This window comes from Pyrenophora tritici-repentis, chromosome 1 (genome assembly GCF_003171515.1).
Source record: "Pyrenophora tritici-repentis strain M4 chromosome 1, whole genome shotgun sequence".
In the NCBI taxonomy this organism is placed as follows: Eukaryota; Fungi; Ascomycota; class Dothideomycetes; order Pleosporales; family Pleosporaceae; genus Pyrenophora; species Pyrenophora tritici-repentis.
The window spans coordinates 9,379,395-9,396,059 of NC_089390.1; the positions used below are offsets into that span (position 1 = coordinate 9,379,395).

Sequence of the window (16,665 nt, forward strand, 5' to 3'; positions counted from 1 at the left end):
ACAATCAAGCGATAGGCAGATTGATTACCTGATTAGGTCTGTCACGGACCAGATAGTGATCTTTCGAGGCCTAATCCGGTAATCAATCTGCCTATCGCTTGATTGTTGCGGACTCTGATACCAACCGACCAACTTACCGAGCACGCTTTCTCTACCACCCTCTCCCAACCTAGACTCTGAGAAAGTGATGTATGAATATCCAAACTGTCGGGCCCCCGACTTCGACTCCACAACCCGGTTGGCTGGAAGAAAGCTGGGTTTGTTTATCCCACACCCGTCCTCGCCAGGTTCTTAAAGCGGCGTAAGTATACCAAGTAAGCAACGCCAAGGGCAGGGCAAGGTAAGACAAGACAGGGCAAGTCGAACCAGGGAGTGAGTGAGATGATGGTCAGGATGAAAAAAATCGGCATGTGCATATGCAAAAGAGAAAAATGTGTGTGATGTCTGGGGAGCGATGTTTGGGAACGATGTCTTTTTCGAGTGTAGTTGTAGACATAGATACGAGATACTTACATAGATGTTAGATGTTCCAAGCTACCCCTACACACACACACACATCTCCATGCACGGAGAACCTCAAAGCCAAAGCCAGAGCCAAGGCGGGAAAAAACAACCCCCCTACCTTGACGTACCCAGCGAACGGACATCCGATGCGCATCTGATGCGCGTTCCTTTTCTCCCCCTTCCGCCCCTCCCAAACACTCAACGATCTACAAATCTCACATGCCATCCCAATCCCAGCCACCCTATGCCATTTCATCCCATGTCATCCCATGTCATCCTATCCCATCACACACGCTCACACACACGCTCACGTGAACCCGAAATCGGCACTTGTACCCACTCCCACCAAGACGGGGAGAAAACATGTTTGCAATCGGGCCTATTCTACACTCATCGATCATGGCAACCGTCGCCCGCGCTCGCGTCCACATGCCCTCCATGTTTGCTCGTTTGCTCACTGGTTGGACAGGCCTGGCTGCCGGCATCGCTGGTGCATCTGATCGACGGGGATTCCCCTCCTTTCTCACGACGGAACAACAACACCACACGCTCCGAGTATGTGGCTTGGAACGGTCGTTTGTGCGTAGTGTGGATATGTAGCTGTTAGTAGCGACAGAAGGCCTGAACGGACTTGATGAATCGTCGCAACACCAAGGTGATGAAGAATAAAATGGGGGGCTTTAGATACATGTCATCATCACTGCATTTGCGAAAGCCTGTGTGTTTGGACATGTTGTCTGTTTGAGAGCTACAGCAAGAAAGGGAAGCCCGCTGGCAATCTGAATAACACACAAATCATGATGGAGGGTGCGGAGCGCGACGCGAAATAAACCCATGAACGGTTTGCATGCGTCTCAAGTTTTAAGCGCCAGGAGTGTGTGACGACGGGACATGGGCGCGTATGGAAGGCGGCAAGGATTGCGGTGAGTAGAGAGAAATTATGTTCATAGAAGGTAGGTAAAAAGAAAAAGTTAAACAACCCTAGAGAAACTGTCAAAGGAACGATGAAAATCTTTTGACTCCCAGAAGCATGCCGCACCGCACCGCGTTGGAAGGCCTCGCAAGGCATGCCAAGAGGAGAAATACAATGTACCGATCAGAATGCCATGATGAAATCGGTCTAGATAGATGAAGGCGGATTACGACAATCGCCGCCAGATGGGAAAGATGGAAACTTGGATGCCAGTAGTGTAAGGGGAGTGTGTGTGTGATCGGAGGCGCATCCAGCAGACGTGAATCCGTTGACCCCGTAATGCGAACCCAAGTGACAAAAGTCAAAAAAAGAAGAAGAAGCGATGGGATGGCAGAGGCCGTCAAGCGGAGGCGGACGGGCAGTACGTAATAGTGGTATCGCGTGTTTTCTTCTGCTGTTCCCAGCAGCACCGCCAATGGCCAGGGCGGGGGTGACCGAACCGAGCGGTGTAGGTATCTCTCTACAGCCTACGCAAACAACATGTGGTAGCTGTCCCCTCGGCTTACATTACTACGCAGCAGCATCCCTTCTTCTCCGCCTGGTCATCCGTATCAAACGTCGTCTTTTGAGGGCCGTTGCCGTTTGAGCCAGGGGCGCCTGTGTATGATGACATTTCCTTGTTATATCTGCGGATTTCGCGAACGATGTCGTAAAAAGCGTTGTCCACGTTGATGCGCGATTTCGCTGATGTTTCGATGAACTTGCAGCCAAAGTTCCGCGCCAAGGTTTGGCCCTCTGTGGACGCGGGTCAGCATAGGCGCATGTGGCAAAGGGGGGTGTGAGACATGTACGCACCTTGTGTCGAAACTTGCCTCTCGCCGTCGAGATCGCACTTGTTGCCGACGACGATCATGGGGAAGTAGTCCTTGTCCTTTACTCTTAGGATTTGCTGCTGGAATGTCATAATCTCCTCGAAGCTCTGCCTGTCGGTTATCGAGTAGACGAGGAGGAAGCCCTCTCCTGTGCGCATGTACTGCTCGCGCATGGCAGAGTACTCCTCCTGGCCGGCTGTGTCGAGAACATCGAGCAGGGCGACTTCGTCATCGATGACACACTGCTTGCGGTACGAGTCTGCGAATATGTTAGTTCATGTTGCACACGGCGCCGCGTGTCGGGGGGCTATAGGGTTACTCACCCTCAATCGTCGGGTCGTACTCATCAACGAAGTGGCTCTGGATCAGCTGGATGGTCAGACACGACTTTCCGACTCCACCACCGCCGACGACCACCAGCTTATATTCTCGGAGAAACTAGGGCGGGTTAGCGACCGAGACTGAGAGAAGGAGCGGCGGCAAGTACCTTTGATGCCATTGTGAATGTGAGTAGTTGTTGTGGCGGACGCGGACGTAGACGCGGATGCTACAACAGAAGACGAGCGAAAGGTGTGGGTATTATTAGGGTAGTAGTTGAATGTTGGGAGGGAGGATGAGGCCGAGCTCAGTCACGGGCAATTGGGGAGGCGGGAGGAAGGAGCGATGGTGCTGGGGGCGATCAAGGGAGGCTTGCGTGTGGCGACGATGCGACGACGCGCAAAGGCAGCAGGCGCGATGGACGTGCGTGGTGCGTGGTGCGTGGTGCGTGGTGCGTGGTGCGTGGTGCGTGGTGCGTGGTGCGTGGTGCTTGCTTGGGTGGGTGAAGCGTGAGGGCGAGGGTGAAGTGAAGGTGAAGCGTGAAGCGTGAGAAGCGTGGTGGTGATGACGGTTATCGAAGCCTCTGGTTGTGAAGTATGAAATGGGGCCAGGCTTCTTGGGACGAGAAGGGAAGGGGACGGGGGGAGCAGAGAGCACTGGATGGAGAAAGCAGCTTCACCCGGGTAGCAAAAACGACCTTGTAGCTCCGGTCGCTGGTCTGGGGCCTTGAAGGAGGAGCCTTGGAAGGCTGCTAAGAGCACATGGGCTCTGACTGGCGACTGGCGCCCCCGTTAGCGCTGTGCATTGGCCGACGCCTCCAACGAAAGAGGACGGACGCCCACGACAAACAGCGGCCGACCCACCACCCTTGGGGCTGCTGCAAGCCCTGCAAAGTCCTGCAATGTGAACGTCTTGCCCCCAAAAGTGTCCAAACGCTCGTCGTAGTCTTCTGTAGCCTAGTCGCCGTCGCCGCCGCCGTCGCCGTCGCGACATTGAACCCTCACCCGTGCTGAGCGGCGGCCGTGATAGCGCAAAAGCGGCGGCATAGTCTGTCGAGATATACCGCCCGACGCTTCCATGCGATCCCAGCGCCCGGAGCCATGGGGCACGGCGTGCAGCCTGCCCTCCCGCGAACCACTACTGTGCACAAGGGGTTCGGGAAGATAGGAAGGGGGCGCGCCAAAGACGTTGACATGTTGGACAATTCATTACATGTACCCACGACTGCCTGCATCTGTCGTGATGCATCTGTCGTCACCCCGTGCATGTGACCGTCAAGACGTGCGGGTGCGGACGCGGGCGCCAAAGTGCAATGCACCCTCAGCACGCAGAAGTGGAAGCACACCAACTGCAACTATCTAACACGAGCGGGGTCGCGCGGGTACCAGTGCCAGGGAAACCTCTCCACGCATCCACTGTACCGCTTCCCCATCAACACCATCCTGCCATAAACGCTTGGTCAATGTCTTGGTCACATATCACTATCTCGTGACATTTTGATATTGGAAATCTAAACCTGAACTGAATCTGCAAAATCTTCTTCTTTCTGTTATTATACTACCATCTACTCGCCTAGACATGTCCCAGGGTCTGCAACAGCCAGCCAGCCAGCCAGCCAGCCAGCCCAGTCGCACACGGCACGCCTTCTACAAACCTTCGAGAAGCAGTCTAGCATAACACTACGCCCACTCCGACCCTGCGTCGGCCGACTCGGCCTCTCCATCTTTTAGAGTTTCTGGTATGACTACAACTATCAAGTATGGCTTCAGCTCGCTCGCCCGCTACGACTCCTTGTCAGACGTATTACTGTCATCCTCGCCTTCTACATATACGCGCTTCCCCTGAACAGCCTTTACCACTTCAGGCACAAGACTCTCCATATATTCACGATCGCGGCCAACAAGCGTCACAGTATTGTGATCCTTGCCCCATCGTGGATAGCTACCAATCTTGACTCCCTTGGGCTCAGCCTTGGCCGCCAGCTCCGTCAAATAGCCGGCAACGGCGCTCTCCGCCATTGGCGTCGAGATGAGAATGCGCAGTACACCTTTGCCCTCTGGATCCGTCAACCTGGGCAGGATGCGGGGCTTCAGTCCATCCAGTAACGATTCAAACAGCCGAGGCACCCCGGGCAGGATGTGAACGTTGCCATTCACCACGCTAACCGGCACCCACAGCGCTTCGTTGACAAACACGACCTGGTCTTCGTCAGGTACGGCGTCGTCAATTGGTAGTTGCACCATGCGCATCTTTGCTGTACGCGCAGGAGAGTCCACGTTCCAGTCAAAGTCAGGCTGAGACTTGTGGGGCTTGGACAAGCGCTTCATCCGCTGAAAAGCCGCGTCATGTAGCTTCAATGGCAGGTCAAACGCCTTGGCTATCGACTGGTACGTGATGTCGTCGTGACTGGACGCCATTAGCTCAGCCGCTGTCTGGTGTAGCGACTATCTCAACTCACGTCGGTCCAATCCCGCCACTGGTAACCACCATGTCGTAGTTTTTCGACATGCGTTGCACAGCTTCGACAATCTCGCCTTCATCGTCGGCAATGACTTCTATGCGCCGCAAGTTGATGCCCAATGAGAAGCAGAATTTGGCAAAGTATGCCTGTGAAACATTAGCTGACCTGCCATTACCAACCGCTTGAGTCGTGTACCGAGTTCGTATCGACTGTCTAAGTTTCACGTCAGCTGTCAATACTTGCTATACGACTATCGCCCTAGTCGACTTACCTTTCCCCCAAGCACTTCGTCTCCGATGATCAGGCATGCCGCCGTATTGATCAAGCTCTTTTGTTGTGCTGAAGCCATGACTGATGACGTTATCGATTGGCGAAATGAAGCCGCGGGTCGATGCGCAAACTTGGGCAGTGGACGAGACAGATGTCTAGCAACCTGGTTTACTCTTCCAAACATGGATCAGAAGACGTGTCTCAGTCAGTACAAGGACGTTGGAATGCTGAGAGAATGACTTCCACAAAAGTGAAGGTGCATGAGATGGATGCAGGTGGCGGATCTGGAGTTATGCCGCTAGCGTCATGTCCTGTCCGAGTCCCCCGCCAAACCCCGCTACCGTATGCTCACAGCTTACACCACCCTTGAACGTCAGTCCATCACCGACAACGTCCGTCTTCTCTACCCTCCTTCACCATGGCAAGTCTAGCGTCTACTGCCTTTGTCGCCTTCTCCACAGACCGCTAATGCTTGGGTCCAGTCCTCCGAGGCGAGGCTCTACACCTTCTCTGATGAGACCAAGACAAAACTACGCAAGTTTCGCCTGGGAACAAGTCGCGCCAACGACCCACAAGCAGTCATCTGTACGCCCAAATCAACTTTTTCTCATGCCTACGACTACTTGTGCGGCACTGCACCTGCCGAACGGGCTATACCATACAATGGCGCTGATGCCTAAGCGTCCCAGACGAAATCGATAAGAAGACGCTCGAGGTACGGCCGGTAGACGACGAAGTCTATTCCGACGTGCAAAGTCTTGCCGACGAGCTTCCCGACCATGCACCGCGATTTGTGCTCTTGAGCTACCCATTGACACTCGTACGCCATACATGGCCTTTGTCTTGGATAAACACTGAGATGCATAGGACTCCGGTCGCTTATCAGTGCCATACGTCATGCTCTACTATCTCCCGATAACGTGCAACAGCGAGGTCAAGATGCTCTACGCCGGCGCAAAGGAGCTCATGCGTAACACAAGCGAGGTGGGAAGGATCATTGAGATCGACAGCGCGGAGGATTTGGAAGAGATTGAGAAGTTGTTGAAGGATCACGTATAGGAGGTTGGGCAGCTATTGCCATCTGCTAAAATCTAGAGCAATGCATTTAACCCAACGGCTTCGTGCCGACGCGGCATCGGATAGACGAAAGAATTTTCAGAGAAAGAAAATCTTGACCGATCAATGACGAACCATTGTGCAACCGAAATTGCGAAAAGTTCCCAATGGCCTATGCCACGAGCAAGTGCCCCTGCTAATATGTGCGATATTGAAATGTACAAAGCCGGACGAGGCCACCGTCTGACGATCCGACCATACCCCAACAACGCTCTGCCAATATCACGCAACTACCAAGCTTTTCTTCCAGAAGAACCGAGCCCGTCCCCCTCCATCGTCTGTTTCACATAGATTGAAATTTCTCACAACCGAACCCTGCCCCCTTGTCCCCGTCGCTATCACACCATCGTCAACCCGTCCTATAACTCTCGTGCTCGCGTCGATCTCCAGGATGCAGATGCAGGGTTCGGCTATATTGCCTTGTTAGGCTTGACATATATCACGGCTATGTCGCTTCCTTCCATCACTATCTGTACACACCACCACACAGCATTACAATCATGGCACACACGCACTTGATCCCATACCCCCACCCAGCCCCCCTTCCAACGCGGCACACATCACATGTGCGATGGTCCATTGCGATATGAGCCAGGCTACCTTCCCTCTTCAGCCACATGGAAACATAGGTACCATTTGTTCGGGCATTTTTTTTCCTGCACATGCGGTGCGGTATCCACACGTAATCTTGGGTTGCACGTTGTGAGGCCACCCGCTAGGCCGATAAACAATTAGCGCAGGGGCTGGCAGACGGGGTGGTTCACACGTGCGTACAAGTGCAGGTGCAGATGCAAGGGCGGCAAGGCAAGTGAAGTGAATTTTATTCGGGTATGTATATTAGTGATATAGGCAGATGGGGATGAGATATTGGTGCTTGTTGCTGGGGTTTGTTAGAAAACCAGTCTGGGCGTTCGTCACGTCTCTTCTTTGAGATGGCGTGGGGAATGGGCTCCGCCACTCGGACACGGACGCGTCGCCGCTTTTAAGGCGCGTTGGTTGTTCGTGTTCGCGTAGGTTTTTTTGTGTAGGTGCTTTGGGTGTGAATGTCGCTTGGCTATGTAGGTTTTGTTATCATTATCGTCACTGAGATACCTCGGGCTTTCTGCACCACGATTGAGAATGTCACTGCATGCAAGTAAGTATCGCATAGCCTCCCGCATTCTCTACTTAAGATATAGCATGACGTGCGCACCCACCCGCCGCATACATTTTCTTAAGTTACTCAAATCATGATGGTGTGAGAGCTTGTTAGCTATGTTTATTAATCAATGCCCTTTTTGTTACGTTTTCTGCCTGAGATATTCTGAGAACCTCCCTCCCCTCCCTCCGCTCATCGATAAGCAAACATGGGATAGTATTTGGAAAAATACGCCGGCTTGTGTGGCGTGCTAGCGTGTTGGCGTGGTGTAGTGTAGTGTACTTTAGTCTGCATGGTAAGGGGGATGGAGGTTGGGTTGGCGGGTCATGGTAGGGGTGTGCGTGCTTGCCCGCGTTTCGTTCACGGGAAGCGCTAGGAAGGGTTAGGCTGGCTGGGTCAGGCTTGGCGTGGGTTTTGTGATGGGTAGGGCTGGGTTGGGGGATAGTTTGCCAGGCAATGAGGTGGATGTGGATGTGGGATGAGTTTGGGATGAGGCTGGAGTTGAGATGGGGGGGATGGGAGTGAGAGTGGGATGGAGATGGGGAGGGGGGTAAAGGTTAAGGGTATGAGGGTTAGAGGTTATGGTACACTTGGGGATTGTGAAACAGCTTAGAATGAAAGCATAGAGAGATGAACGAACAAAGGGGTGTAGTTTACAAGATACCTAATTACTATACCCTTAGGCATGGAGGATTGATAGTTACAAGAAATCATGGTTGTAACGAGGAGAAGTAGGTCAGTTTCGGGGATACCCTCGCTAGTCTTTCAGGTTAGTATGCGGGCTAAGGTAATTTTGATCTAGGGTATCTTGATTGAGGCGCTAAGCACGTCTGGATGTTGGTGTCTACATGCGTAGGTAGGTGGGGAAGTAGGAAGTTCAAAACAAGCTGGATAGTAGTAAGGCGTGTAATTCAATTTCGAGGTTAGAAGGGTGCGCTATTTATACATTTGTTATCTACCTAGGTAGTTTTGACATGGCTAGAGGTTTGGAAAATAGAGTATCTATAACTATATGTAATAGCCGGATTTAAAAGGGAAGGGAAGAGAACAGATATATAGTACAGCCATTCACTACATAGGTAGGAGTGAACAAGCCCGGTAGAGCTCTCGTCAAAGTCATGTAATTAATAGTTCTTCAGTGTTTCATTGCATAACCCGTAGATTGAACACTTAAGTATCTCAGAAATATCGTCTTCGCGACTTGGTCGCACAGTTATCACTTCACTATTTCAAGTTCAAAGTACATCCGCATAATTCCTGCTACTATAAAAAAGCTGGGATTCTATACCCACTTATCTGTCGAAACAAGGAAACTGCAATTAATAACACAGGTACGAGAACGCGGACTTGTACTTAAGAGGCCCGAGATCTCGTAGATGTACTAGCCGGTTTAGTCTGTGTGTGGTTTGTAAAGCATACGGCTTGGTTTACACTTCGCGTCTGGAGGTCGAGGGAGGACTTTAGGGTGTTTTATGGTGGGAGATACTACCGTGGGCTAAGTTTGTGGCTTAAAGTTACAACGTTTCTGTTCTTTAATTTTGATTCGACTAATGTAGTTTAAATATCTACTTTGTATCGAACAGTGTTAGGTAGGATGTCGCGGAGGGGAAATGGAAGTCTGCGGGTATGTTGATATATGGAGTCGTCTACGTCTTATCTGTGTAGATGGAGAGGGGATGTATACTGTGGTAGAGCTGGGTCTTGTCTTATCTGGAGTCTTGTTATGATTTTGCTCTTTTCTATCCCGTGAAAAAGGTAGGAGAGGGAAGAATGAACCTTGTAGACGTATAAAAGGTCACAGGTACGTACCTTTATATACGGAGTTGGGTAGACATACTGTTTCAATCACGATCGTTCGCTTCTTCTGCGAAATGCGTGTTAGACAAGTGTTGGAAACGCAAAGATTGAGCTGCTGTAATCGTGGAGTGCGTAGACACGGCTTATGCCATCCGTTGTGGTAATGCCCTGACATTTGTTCTGCTAACTATCGACATTCTACCTCGAAGTGAAATCTGCGCATCATCCCCGCTACAGTAGTCGACGTTGCATTCTTCACCGCCTCACAGACTCACCAGCTACAATTGCTCGTGTAGAGCCTCGTATAAAGATGAATTCCCGGCCTAACTATCAGGCCCACCTTTGATTCGCTACACTTCCTCCCCAACGTTGGAGACATGAGGTTGGTTGGATGCTGAGCGTAAGGAATAAGCTGACATGGCGCTTTTGGGCGGCCCGAGCAAGCAGGAGCCGGTGTGACCTGTGCTGCAATTTCCAGGCCTACTTACATTAATCGGTCGCGTCCCACGTTCTCGTTACCTGCATCCACTTGTTCCTATTACCTCGGAATCTAGAACCCTTCACCCACCCAACATTGTCGATCATTCCTGCCATCTTCCAACTGCTGCCACCATGAAGACGTCTATTCTTGGTCTACTCTACCTCGCCTCCCTAACGGCGTGCAACAAGGGCAAAATGGGACACAAAGGTTGCACTCAACAGACCACGTGCGAAACCGAGGACCCCAATGCAAGTCTCCTTCACTCCTGGTACAATAAGTCGGAGCTAACTACCGCATACATAGGAGACAAATTGTCTACAAAGCCAGTGGGTGAGCTGCGAGCTCCTCCAGCACGATCACAAAACCCCATGTCTCGGTATGGGTTATTGCCATCATGGGGGCTGTGTATGTCACTCTCCATACTTGGGCTTCCCAAGGAAATGTATTAATCTCTTTCTCTAGGGCCCTCTTTCATCCGTCGTGAATAGCCCAGATGGGTGGGTTTTTAATAACTGCTGGGTTTGGTGCTGTCCATAGGTGTACCGAAGCCTTTCAATGGTGCCGGACTCTGGTGCTATGTTACTGTCGGCCTGACGATGCTCCCAAAAACTTACCGCAACTAAAAGACGTCAAAAGCTTATATCGATACAGTAAATGTAGGATCAAGGAGAACCTCTACCCCCAAAGCCTCTCGCCGAGCATCAACTCGACATATCCATAGCTCTCCCTAAACAACAATTATTCTACACAATAAATCTAATCCCATACATCAAACTCTCAATTCCTATATATCCAAAATCTCCAAATACACCCCGTTTTCCACTCTTAGAAACAAATCCATAGCTACATTAACAAGTCATGCAGCCTGACCCTCACTCTAACCAAGTTTCTCGCATAAGCCAACTTACCAAACTTACTTCCACTACCACCTCGATTAAAGCTATACCAATATCCAACAGCCCAAAAATTTCACCAAGCGCCGACCGAACAAGACCGCTCTGCAAAATCGTTTCGTTAGTGCTTAGGCGTCAGGTAACCGCACGCTCAGAGTATCTAGAAGACAGCAGTACCCAACGCCCTCCAACCTATCTAGAAAAGCGTCGCCTCACGTACCACGTTGACTTCAAGGCTAGTATCTGCTGAGGTTGTATACCCTCACGATCCATGCCGTACCACAAACGGAACAACCATCGCTTCCACGATAATACTGACGAGCACTCCACGGAGCTTTTATCACACTTACCCCCTATCTTGCGTAGAAATGACGAAACAGGTGGAAAGAATATTGATACCCCAGCTCTTTGAAAATATGTATGTATATTCTTCACTCTACACGCTCTACACACTCTACCCAAGCTTCAAGAAGAGAAAAAGAAAGACACACACGTCTTCTCTCTCATACATCTACCCTCGCACCTCCCAACCCGCTAAACTACTTAAAAGTTCATCAAATCCCTTCCAAAAAGCGCCCTCTTCGTCCAATCCATCGCAAGCAAACACCTCGTCCTAAAACTAACACTCTGAGCAAAATACACCCCTCTCCAGAGATACACGGCCAACAACCCACCACTAAGCCCATACCCATTATAATCGAAAATCGCCGCGTTGCCAATATACGCCAGCGAACCAAGATGTTTATACTCAAAAGCCTTGTACACAGCATCATCCAAATCGCCATAATCCACATTATTCATCGCGAGCCCAGGAGCCGCCTGGGCAATCTTGTTGAACTTGCGGCCTAGGTATTCGCCCTGTTGGTTTGCCCGCTGCGCCGTGGCGGGTAGCGAGGTGAGTTTGGAGTCGATTTGGAAGAGCAGTTCGCGCAGCTCGCCAAAGTCGAGGGTGCCGGATTTGTCCTTGTCGTATTGTTCAAAGAGCTTGTCGAGCCGGCGGAGGTGGTTGGCGGCTTGGGGGAAGCGCTGCTTGACGCGTTTGGCAATGCCGCGCCAGTCTTGGTACGAGATTTGGAGACTTTCTGGGTCCTTGCCTTTTTCCCATGCCGTCGTGCGGAGGAAGTTTACTATGTGGTCGGATACGTTGTTTTGGACGGTGGCGCAGTCGCCGATGGCGTAGACGTCGCCTAGGGGTGAGCCGTTGAGGCGGAGGTGTGTGTCGGTTTCCAGGGCGTGTCTGTTGTTCTGTCCGTCGAGTTTGGCAGCGAGGCGCTTGCAGAAGTCGGTTTGGGCGACACCGGTTGACCAGAGGCAGAAGCCCATTGGAATTTCCTTGGTGATTACTTTGCCGTCGCTGTCTTTTTGAGAGAACAGAATCTTGTCAGCCTGGACCTCCTTGACACGAGAGTTGGTGAGGATATCGACAGAGTCGTGTGCAAATCGCTGCTCTGCATATTGAGATAAGGCCTCTTCGTACGTGTTCAAGATGTGACTGCGAGACTGGATGACGTGAACGGAGATTTCGTTGCGCAAAAGTCGCGGGTACATCTTGCACAAGTCCTCGTTGAGCATGTCAAAGAGCTCAGCTGCAAATTCAACACCTGTCGGCCCACCGCCGCATACTACAAAGGATAAGAGTCTTCGCCTCTCCTCGTCAGAGGTGGTCGGTAGACATGCTGTTTCGAGATTCCGGACCACTTGGTTTCGGATAATTCGAGCATCGCTGATATCCTTGAGGAAGTGGCAGTGTTCAAGTCCCTTTACGCCATGAGAGTTTGTTACGGATCCAACACCAACTACCAGTTTATCGTACGGTACGTAGAATCGTTGCTCCTTTCCTTGTGCATCTACGGCGGAGCATTCAATCAGTTTCTTGGAAAACTCAACATCTTCAGCCTTGGCTTTGAGGAAATGACCGTGTACTCTTCTGACGATTCGGCGGACAGGCTCGACAAGCGATCGTAGCTCCAGAGTTCCCACTGTAGCAGAAGGCAGCATGGGTGTGAAGAGGAACGTGTTCGACGGCGATATTACAGTAACGTGGTAGTCATCCTCATTTAGTTGCTTCAAGAGCGCCACGCTTCCCCAACCTGTGCCCAATATGACCAACTTCGGCTTATGTTTGAGTTTCTTATTCTCTGGGGTTTCATCATCGTCAACAAAGTGCTCCGCGATGGGCAGATTCTTCGGTCCGCCTCTCCGCGGGCTTAGGGCGAGCTCTGATACGGGTATGTCGGTCGCAATTGGGTCGTCGTTGTATGTGTAGGCGTCATAGATGAAAAATGCCACAACAAGGACACCGCTCACTGCAACAAAGGATCCGAGTATGGCAGCGGTCCTGTACGCAGCGCGCACAAGTCGCGATCGCGGTTGGGGAATTGGCTTCGTTGAGGCGGCTCGTATCGCGGTAGAGGTAGGGGACTGCTTGCTCAATTGTGAACATCGTATAGTAGCGTGGCTCAGCGCGGAAGCTGAGGATCTACTGCTGAAGGAAGTCCTGAACTGTGAGGTTGCTGTCGAAGGCAATCTTCTGCAGAGTATAGAAGCTCTTTGTGTGACATTGTATCCGCGCGATAACGACGCAGCCTGTCGTGGCAGCATTGTGGCGAATTGGAGCTACAGTGAAGTAGCTGAGGCTGTCTGGAACGCACTAGAAGAGGGTATTGGGGCGTATTCTCGTTGGTATCGTCGGTCTCGGAACCTGTGGAAAGGAAAGGATGGCGTGCTCGGACCCTCTACTACAGCAATTGACCGCCAATTGCAAAATCAATGTGTTGGTATCATAGAAACAAGAAGCGAAAAAGTACACACTACTTTATACCATGCATGCCACAGTTTTGTGTGGGTAGGAAGACGCGGCAAGAGTTGATGGTATGCTCAGCGTTACGTCACCTCGCGATCGCCAAACCAAGCTTCGCACTGGCCCCTATCAGAAGCTTGAGCTAGTTTGGAAAACACCACCGCTACGTACTTTACCGTATGCCCGGGCAGTCGACGATGCAGATGGCTTACAGATGGCTTCTAATCATATTTCTAGCCATTAATCATCCAGTAATCGTACCAGCCAACGCCAATTGTCACAGTAAATTTTGAAAGCCGACATTCTCGCTCAAAGTGCAATGATATAATAGATAGTAGTACAACGAACTTTGCCATTTCCATGACTGGCTATGAATGTGTGCCCCACCATTTCGTATATACAACACCCACTCATCTGTTACCAACGGCTCCCTAACACGACCACACACCAACTGTTCCATTCCTGCGTCCCTCGACGAGATATCCATCTTTTATCCTAACATGCTCGATGATAGAATGCGTCGACGTGTCTTCCTTGTCAGCTCCAGGACCACAGTCCCAGTGACGTCCGTCCATCTTGTCGTAAACCTTGACAACGTCTACGCCGGCAGCAGAGACAATGCGGCGTGTATCGAACATCATGCTGGTGACGGGATGGTCGTAAGCGTAGGCGTCTGCGATGGCACCGGTTCGGAGATCCCAGATCTGGGTGACGTTAGCAAGGCACGTGTATGTGGGTAGAAGAACTTACGCGAATGCTCCGGTCGGCGCTACCGGTGACAAGGTGGACGTCATCGAATTGCAGGGCAGTGACAGGACCTGTGTGGCCAACAAGACTTCTGTGTACTTGTCCACTTCGTAGATCCCATAGTCGTACCATACCGTCTGCAGTACCACACGCAAGTGCGGCATCGAAAACCTGGATAGCGCCTACAAAGTCGGCAGAGGTGTCGGAAGAGCGTCCAGTCTGTCGCCATGTCGTGTTTGTGTTGTTGGAAGCTGTTGCTTGGGCGGCTGCCCAGAGTACGTCGAGTGTCTGCACACATCGGCCCTTGACCAGATCCCATTGCCGCAGGGTCTTGTCAGCGGAGCCAGAAACCAAAGTGTCGCCGCGGAAGTGCAGCGCCGTAACTTCATCTACGTGTGATTCGAGAGAGAACATTGGACAGTCTCGCATGCTAGTCGAGGGGGGCGCAGGGGGCGCATCTTCCGAGTTCTCAAATGCGAGGCCATCATCGCTTTCTTCTTCTTGCTTGTTGATCCTGTTATCGTGGGGTGCGTATTCCGCTTTGCTCAGATCCCACAGCCGTATCGAAGCGTCCATTGAGCCCGTTGCCACAATATTTTCCTCAACCTGCAAGCATCGCACCGAAGATAGATGGCCCTCGAGCATACCTATGCATCGGCCAGCACTTAGATCCCACACACGGACGGTGTCGTCCAGTGCTGCTGTGACCATCATGCCCCACGGCGCATCAAAGTCCATGGCTGTGATGGCGTCGAGGTGGCCAGGGAGTTCCTTGATCTTGGATCCAGACTGAAGATGTTCGTGTAGTACGGGCATGGACATGCGCTTGGAGAGACGCTTCGCCTTGCTCTTCGTCCTGGGCGAGGATGGTATCTTCTGGTATATCGACTCGGACATGAACTCGCCCTTGCCCTCTGACTGCTCCTCGCTGGTCTGCGAATTCGCCGTCTTGGGGGCGAGGGCAGCCTCATCGTCGAGCTCCTCCTGCAAGTCCTCAATCTGGTTGTCCACGGTCAACAGGTCCTGCTCGAGCTCGCCCTCCTCAATCTCCAGCCCCGCCAGGCGGTCAAGGACCATCTTGCGCATCGTGTTCAGGTTCGCGATCTTGTTATCGATCTCGTGGATCTCGGCCACGCACATGTGTTTCCGCACGCCCATCATCTCCAGGCGGTGGCCCATGCTGTGCCGTTGGTTGCGCAGCTTGCGCATCGACGGCGGCACATTGGCATCGTCGTCGTCGCCGTCGTCGCCGCCGCCTATAAGACGCTGACCACGCGCATTGTGGCGACCATGCTTGGCTTGGTGGCTGTCGGACTTTTCAGGCAGCGAGGCCTCGAAGCCCTGGAACAGCGAAAACTCGCTATTGTCCTCGGGAATGTTGGCGAGCAGGTCGTTGGGGATGTAGGCCAGAGCCCGCTGTTGGATCTCGGGGACGGATATGCGCGAGCGCACAATCTCGCGGGGCGTGGTTTGGGCAAAGGAAAAGACTGAGCGCTGCATCAGAGGACGCCTGAGCTCGCGGTGCAGCTCGCCAATGGCGTTTTGGTAGTGCTGGGAGACTCCTTCGGCGCCGATCAAGCTGCCAGCCGTGGCCGTGACTTTTTTGCCAAAAGCTTGCAGATGGCGGGTCTAGCGAGCAATTAGCATCCGATTCACTCTACACATGGAAATTGCGGTGGGGCTACATCTGGAAGAGAGTCGATGAAGCTTCCTTCGTCATCGTTGTCGTAGCGCTGCTGCTGGGAAAAGCGCGGTGGCCGTGGGCTGGTGGACCTGCCGCGCCCTGGTGATCCATTGCGGGCGGTTGACGAGGCCATGCGGGCAGCGGGCAGAGGGCAGAGTCGAGGGGCAGAACAGTGCACTCAAGTTACGAGGTCGACTCTTCTTAGCTCATCTTCTTATCTTTGCATCGTGCACAAAAAATAGAGACGTCACGAGACGATGAGGTACAATGGGGTGCTTGGTGCCTGGTGCTGGTACTGGTGCTGGTACTGGTACTGGTAGACACGGTCTTTGGTGTTGTTCGGTGCATGAATGTGGACCGCAAGCCATTGGCACCCGCCTGCGTCATCCGCCCCCAAGCTCAACGCCGAAGGTCGGGAGTGCTAGTTACTGGGGACGGCCATGCTGACTGCGGCCAACACCATCTGCCAAAATGTCAAACAACACCCAACCCAGAATTATTCTCGCACTCTCACATTTCTATACAAACCATGGACGCCGCCATTGATCTCTCCGACGCCTCAAAGGCCCTCGACTTGGCCAACATTCGCTTCCAACTCATGTATCACGCCCTTCACTTGTGCGCACGACCCAAGATGCCCAGCTAACCACTAGCAGCCGCCTAGAGGATAC

At 52.2% G+C, this 16,665-nt stretch overlaps 8 protein-coding genes across 8 annotated transcripts; 4 read left to right on the forward strand and 4 right to left on the reverse strand.

Moving 5' to 3' along the window:
• Positions 1–1,979: 1,979 nt before the first annotated feature.
• PtrM4_036280 (GTPase SAR1 and related small G protein) lies at positions 1,980–2,788 on the reverse strand (the record flags this gene model as incomplete). Its single annotated transcript, XM_001939433.2, has 4 exons — positions 1,980–2,212; positions 2,273–2,548; positions 2,613–2,727; positions 2,777–2,788. 4 exons carry the CDS (start codon positions 2,786–2,788, stop codon positions 1,980–1,982), a joined length of 636 nt encoding a protein of 211 aa, XP_001939468.1.
• Positions 2,789–4,388: 1,600 nt separating this feature from the next.
• On the reverse strand, positions 4,389–5,417 carry PtrM4_036290 (CinA, nucleotide-utilizing enzyme related to molybdopterin-biosynthesis enzyme MoeA; the record flags this gene model as incomplete). The annotated part of the gene is made up of 4 exons (XM_066104144.1): positions 4,389–5,013; positions 5,066–5,214; positions 5,264–5,281; positions 5,340–5,417. The coding sequence occupies 4 exons, from the start codon at positions 5,415–5,417 to the stop codon at positions 4,389–4,391; spliced, it is 870 nt and encodes a 289-aa protein (XP_065966346.1).
• Positions 5,418–5,756: 339 nt separating this feature from the next.
• Positions 5,757–6,018, forward strand: PtrM4_036300 (uncharacterized protein; the record flags this gene model as incomplete). The annotated part of the gene is made up of 2 exons (XM_066104145.1): positions 5,757–5,759; positions 5,821–6,018. The coding sequence occupies 2 exons, from the start codon at positions 5,757–5,759 to the stop codon at positions 6,016–6,018; spliced, it is 201 nt and encodes a 66-aa protein (XP_065966347.1).
• A 217-nt stretch (positions 6,019–6,235) lies between these two features.
• Positions 6,236–6,397, forward strand: PtrM4_036310 (uncharacterized protein; the record flags this gene model as incomplete). Its single annotated transcript, XM_001939435.2, has 1 exon — positions 6,236–6,397. One exon carries the CDS (start codon positions 6,236–6,238, stop codon positions 6,395–6,397), a length of 162 nt encoding a protein of 53 aa, XP_001939470.2.
• A 3,604-nt stretch (positions 6,398–10,001) lies between these two features.
• Positions 10,002–10,407, forward strand: PtrM4_036320 (uncharacterized protein; the record flags this gene model as incomplete). Its single annotated transcript, XM_066104146.1, has 2 exons — positions 10,002–10,196; positions 10,333–10,407. The coding sequence occupies 2 exons, from the start codon at positions 10,002–10,004 to the stop codon at positions 10,405–10,407; spliced, it is 270 nt and encodes an 89-aa protein (XP_065966348.1).
• Positions 10,408–11,306: 899 nt separating this feature from the next.
• PtrM4_036330 (uncharacterized protein) lies at positions 11,307–13,364 on the reverse strand (the record flags this gene model as incomplete). Its single annotated transcript, XM_066104147.1, has 1 exon — positions 11,307–13,364. The coding sequence occupies one exon, from the start codon at positions 13,362–13,364 to the stop codon at positions 11,307–11,309; it is 2,058 nt and encodes a 685-aa protein (XP_065966349.1).
• A 630-nt stretch (positions 13,365–13,994) lies between these two features.
• PtrM4_036340 (uncharacterized protein) lies at positions 13,995–15,975 on the reverse strand (the record flags this gene model as incomplete). Its single annotated transcript, XM_001939437.2, has 4 exons — positions 13,995–14,267; positions 14,314–15,490; positions 15,626–15,939; positions 15,967–15,975. 4 exons carry the CDS (start codon positions 15,973–15,975, stop codon positions 13,995–13,997), a joined length of 1,773 nt encoding a protein of 590 aa, XP_001939472.2.
• A 548-nt stretch (positions 15,976–16,523) lies between these two features.
• On the forward strand, positions 16,524–16,640 carry PtrM4_036350 (uncharacterized protein; the record flags this gene model as incomplete). The annotated part of the gene is made up of 1 exon (XM_066104148.1): positions 16,524–16,640. The coding sequence occupies one exon, from the start codon at positions 16,524–16,526 to the stop codon at positions 16,638–16,640; it is 117 nt and encodes a 38-aa protein (XP_065966350.1).
• Between the last annotated feature and the right edge of the window lie 25 nt (positions 16,641–16,665).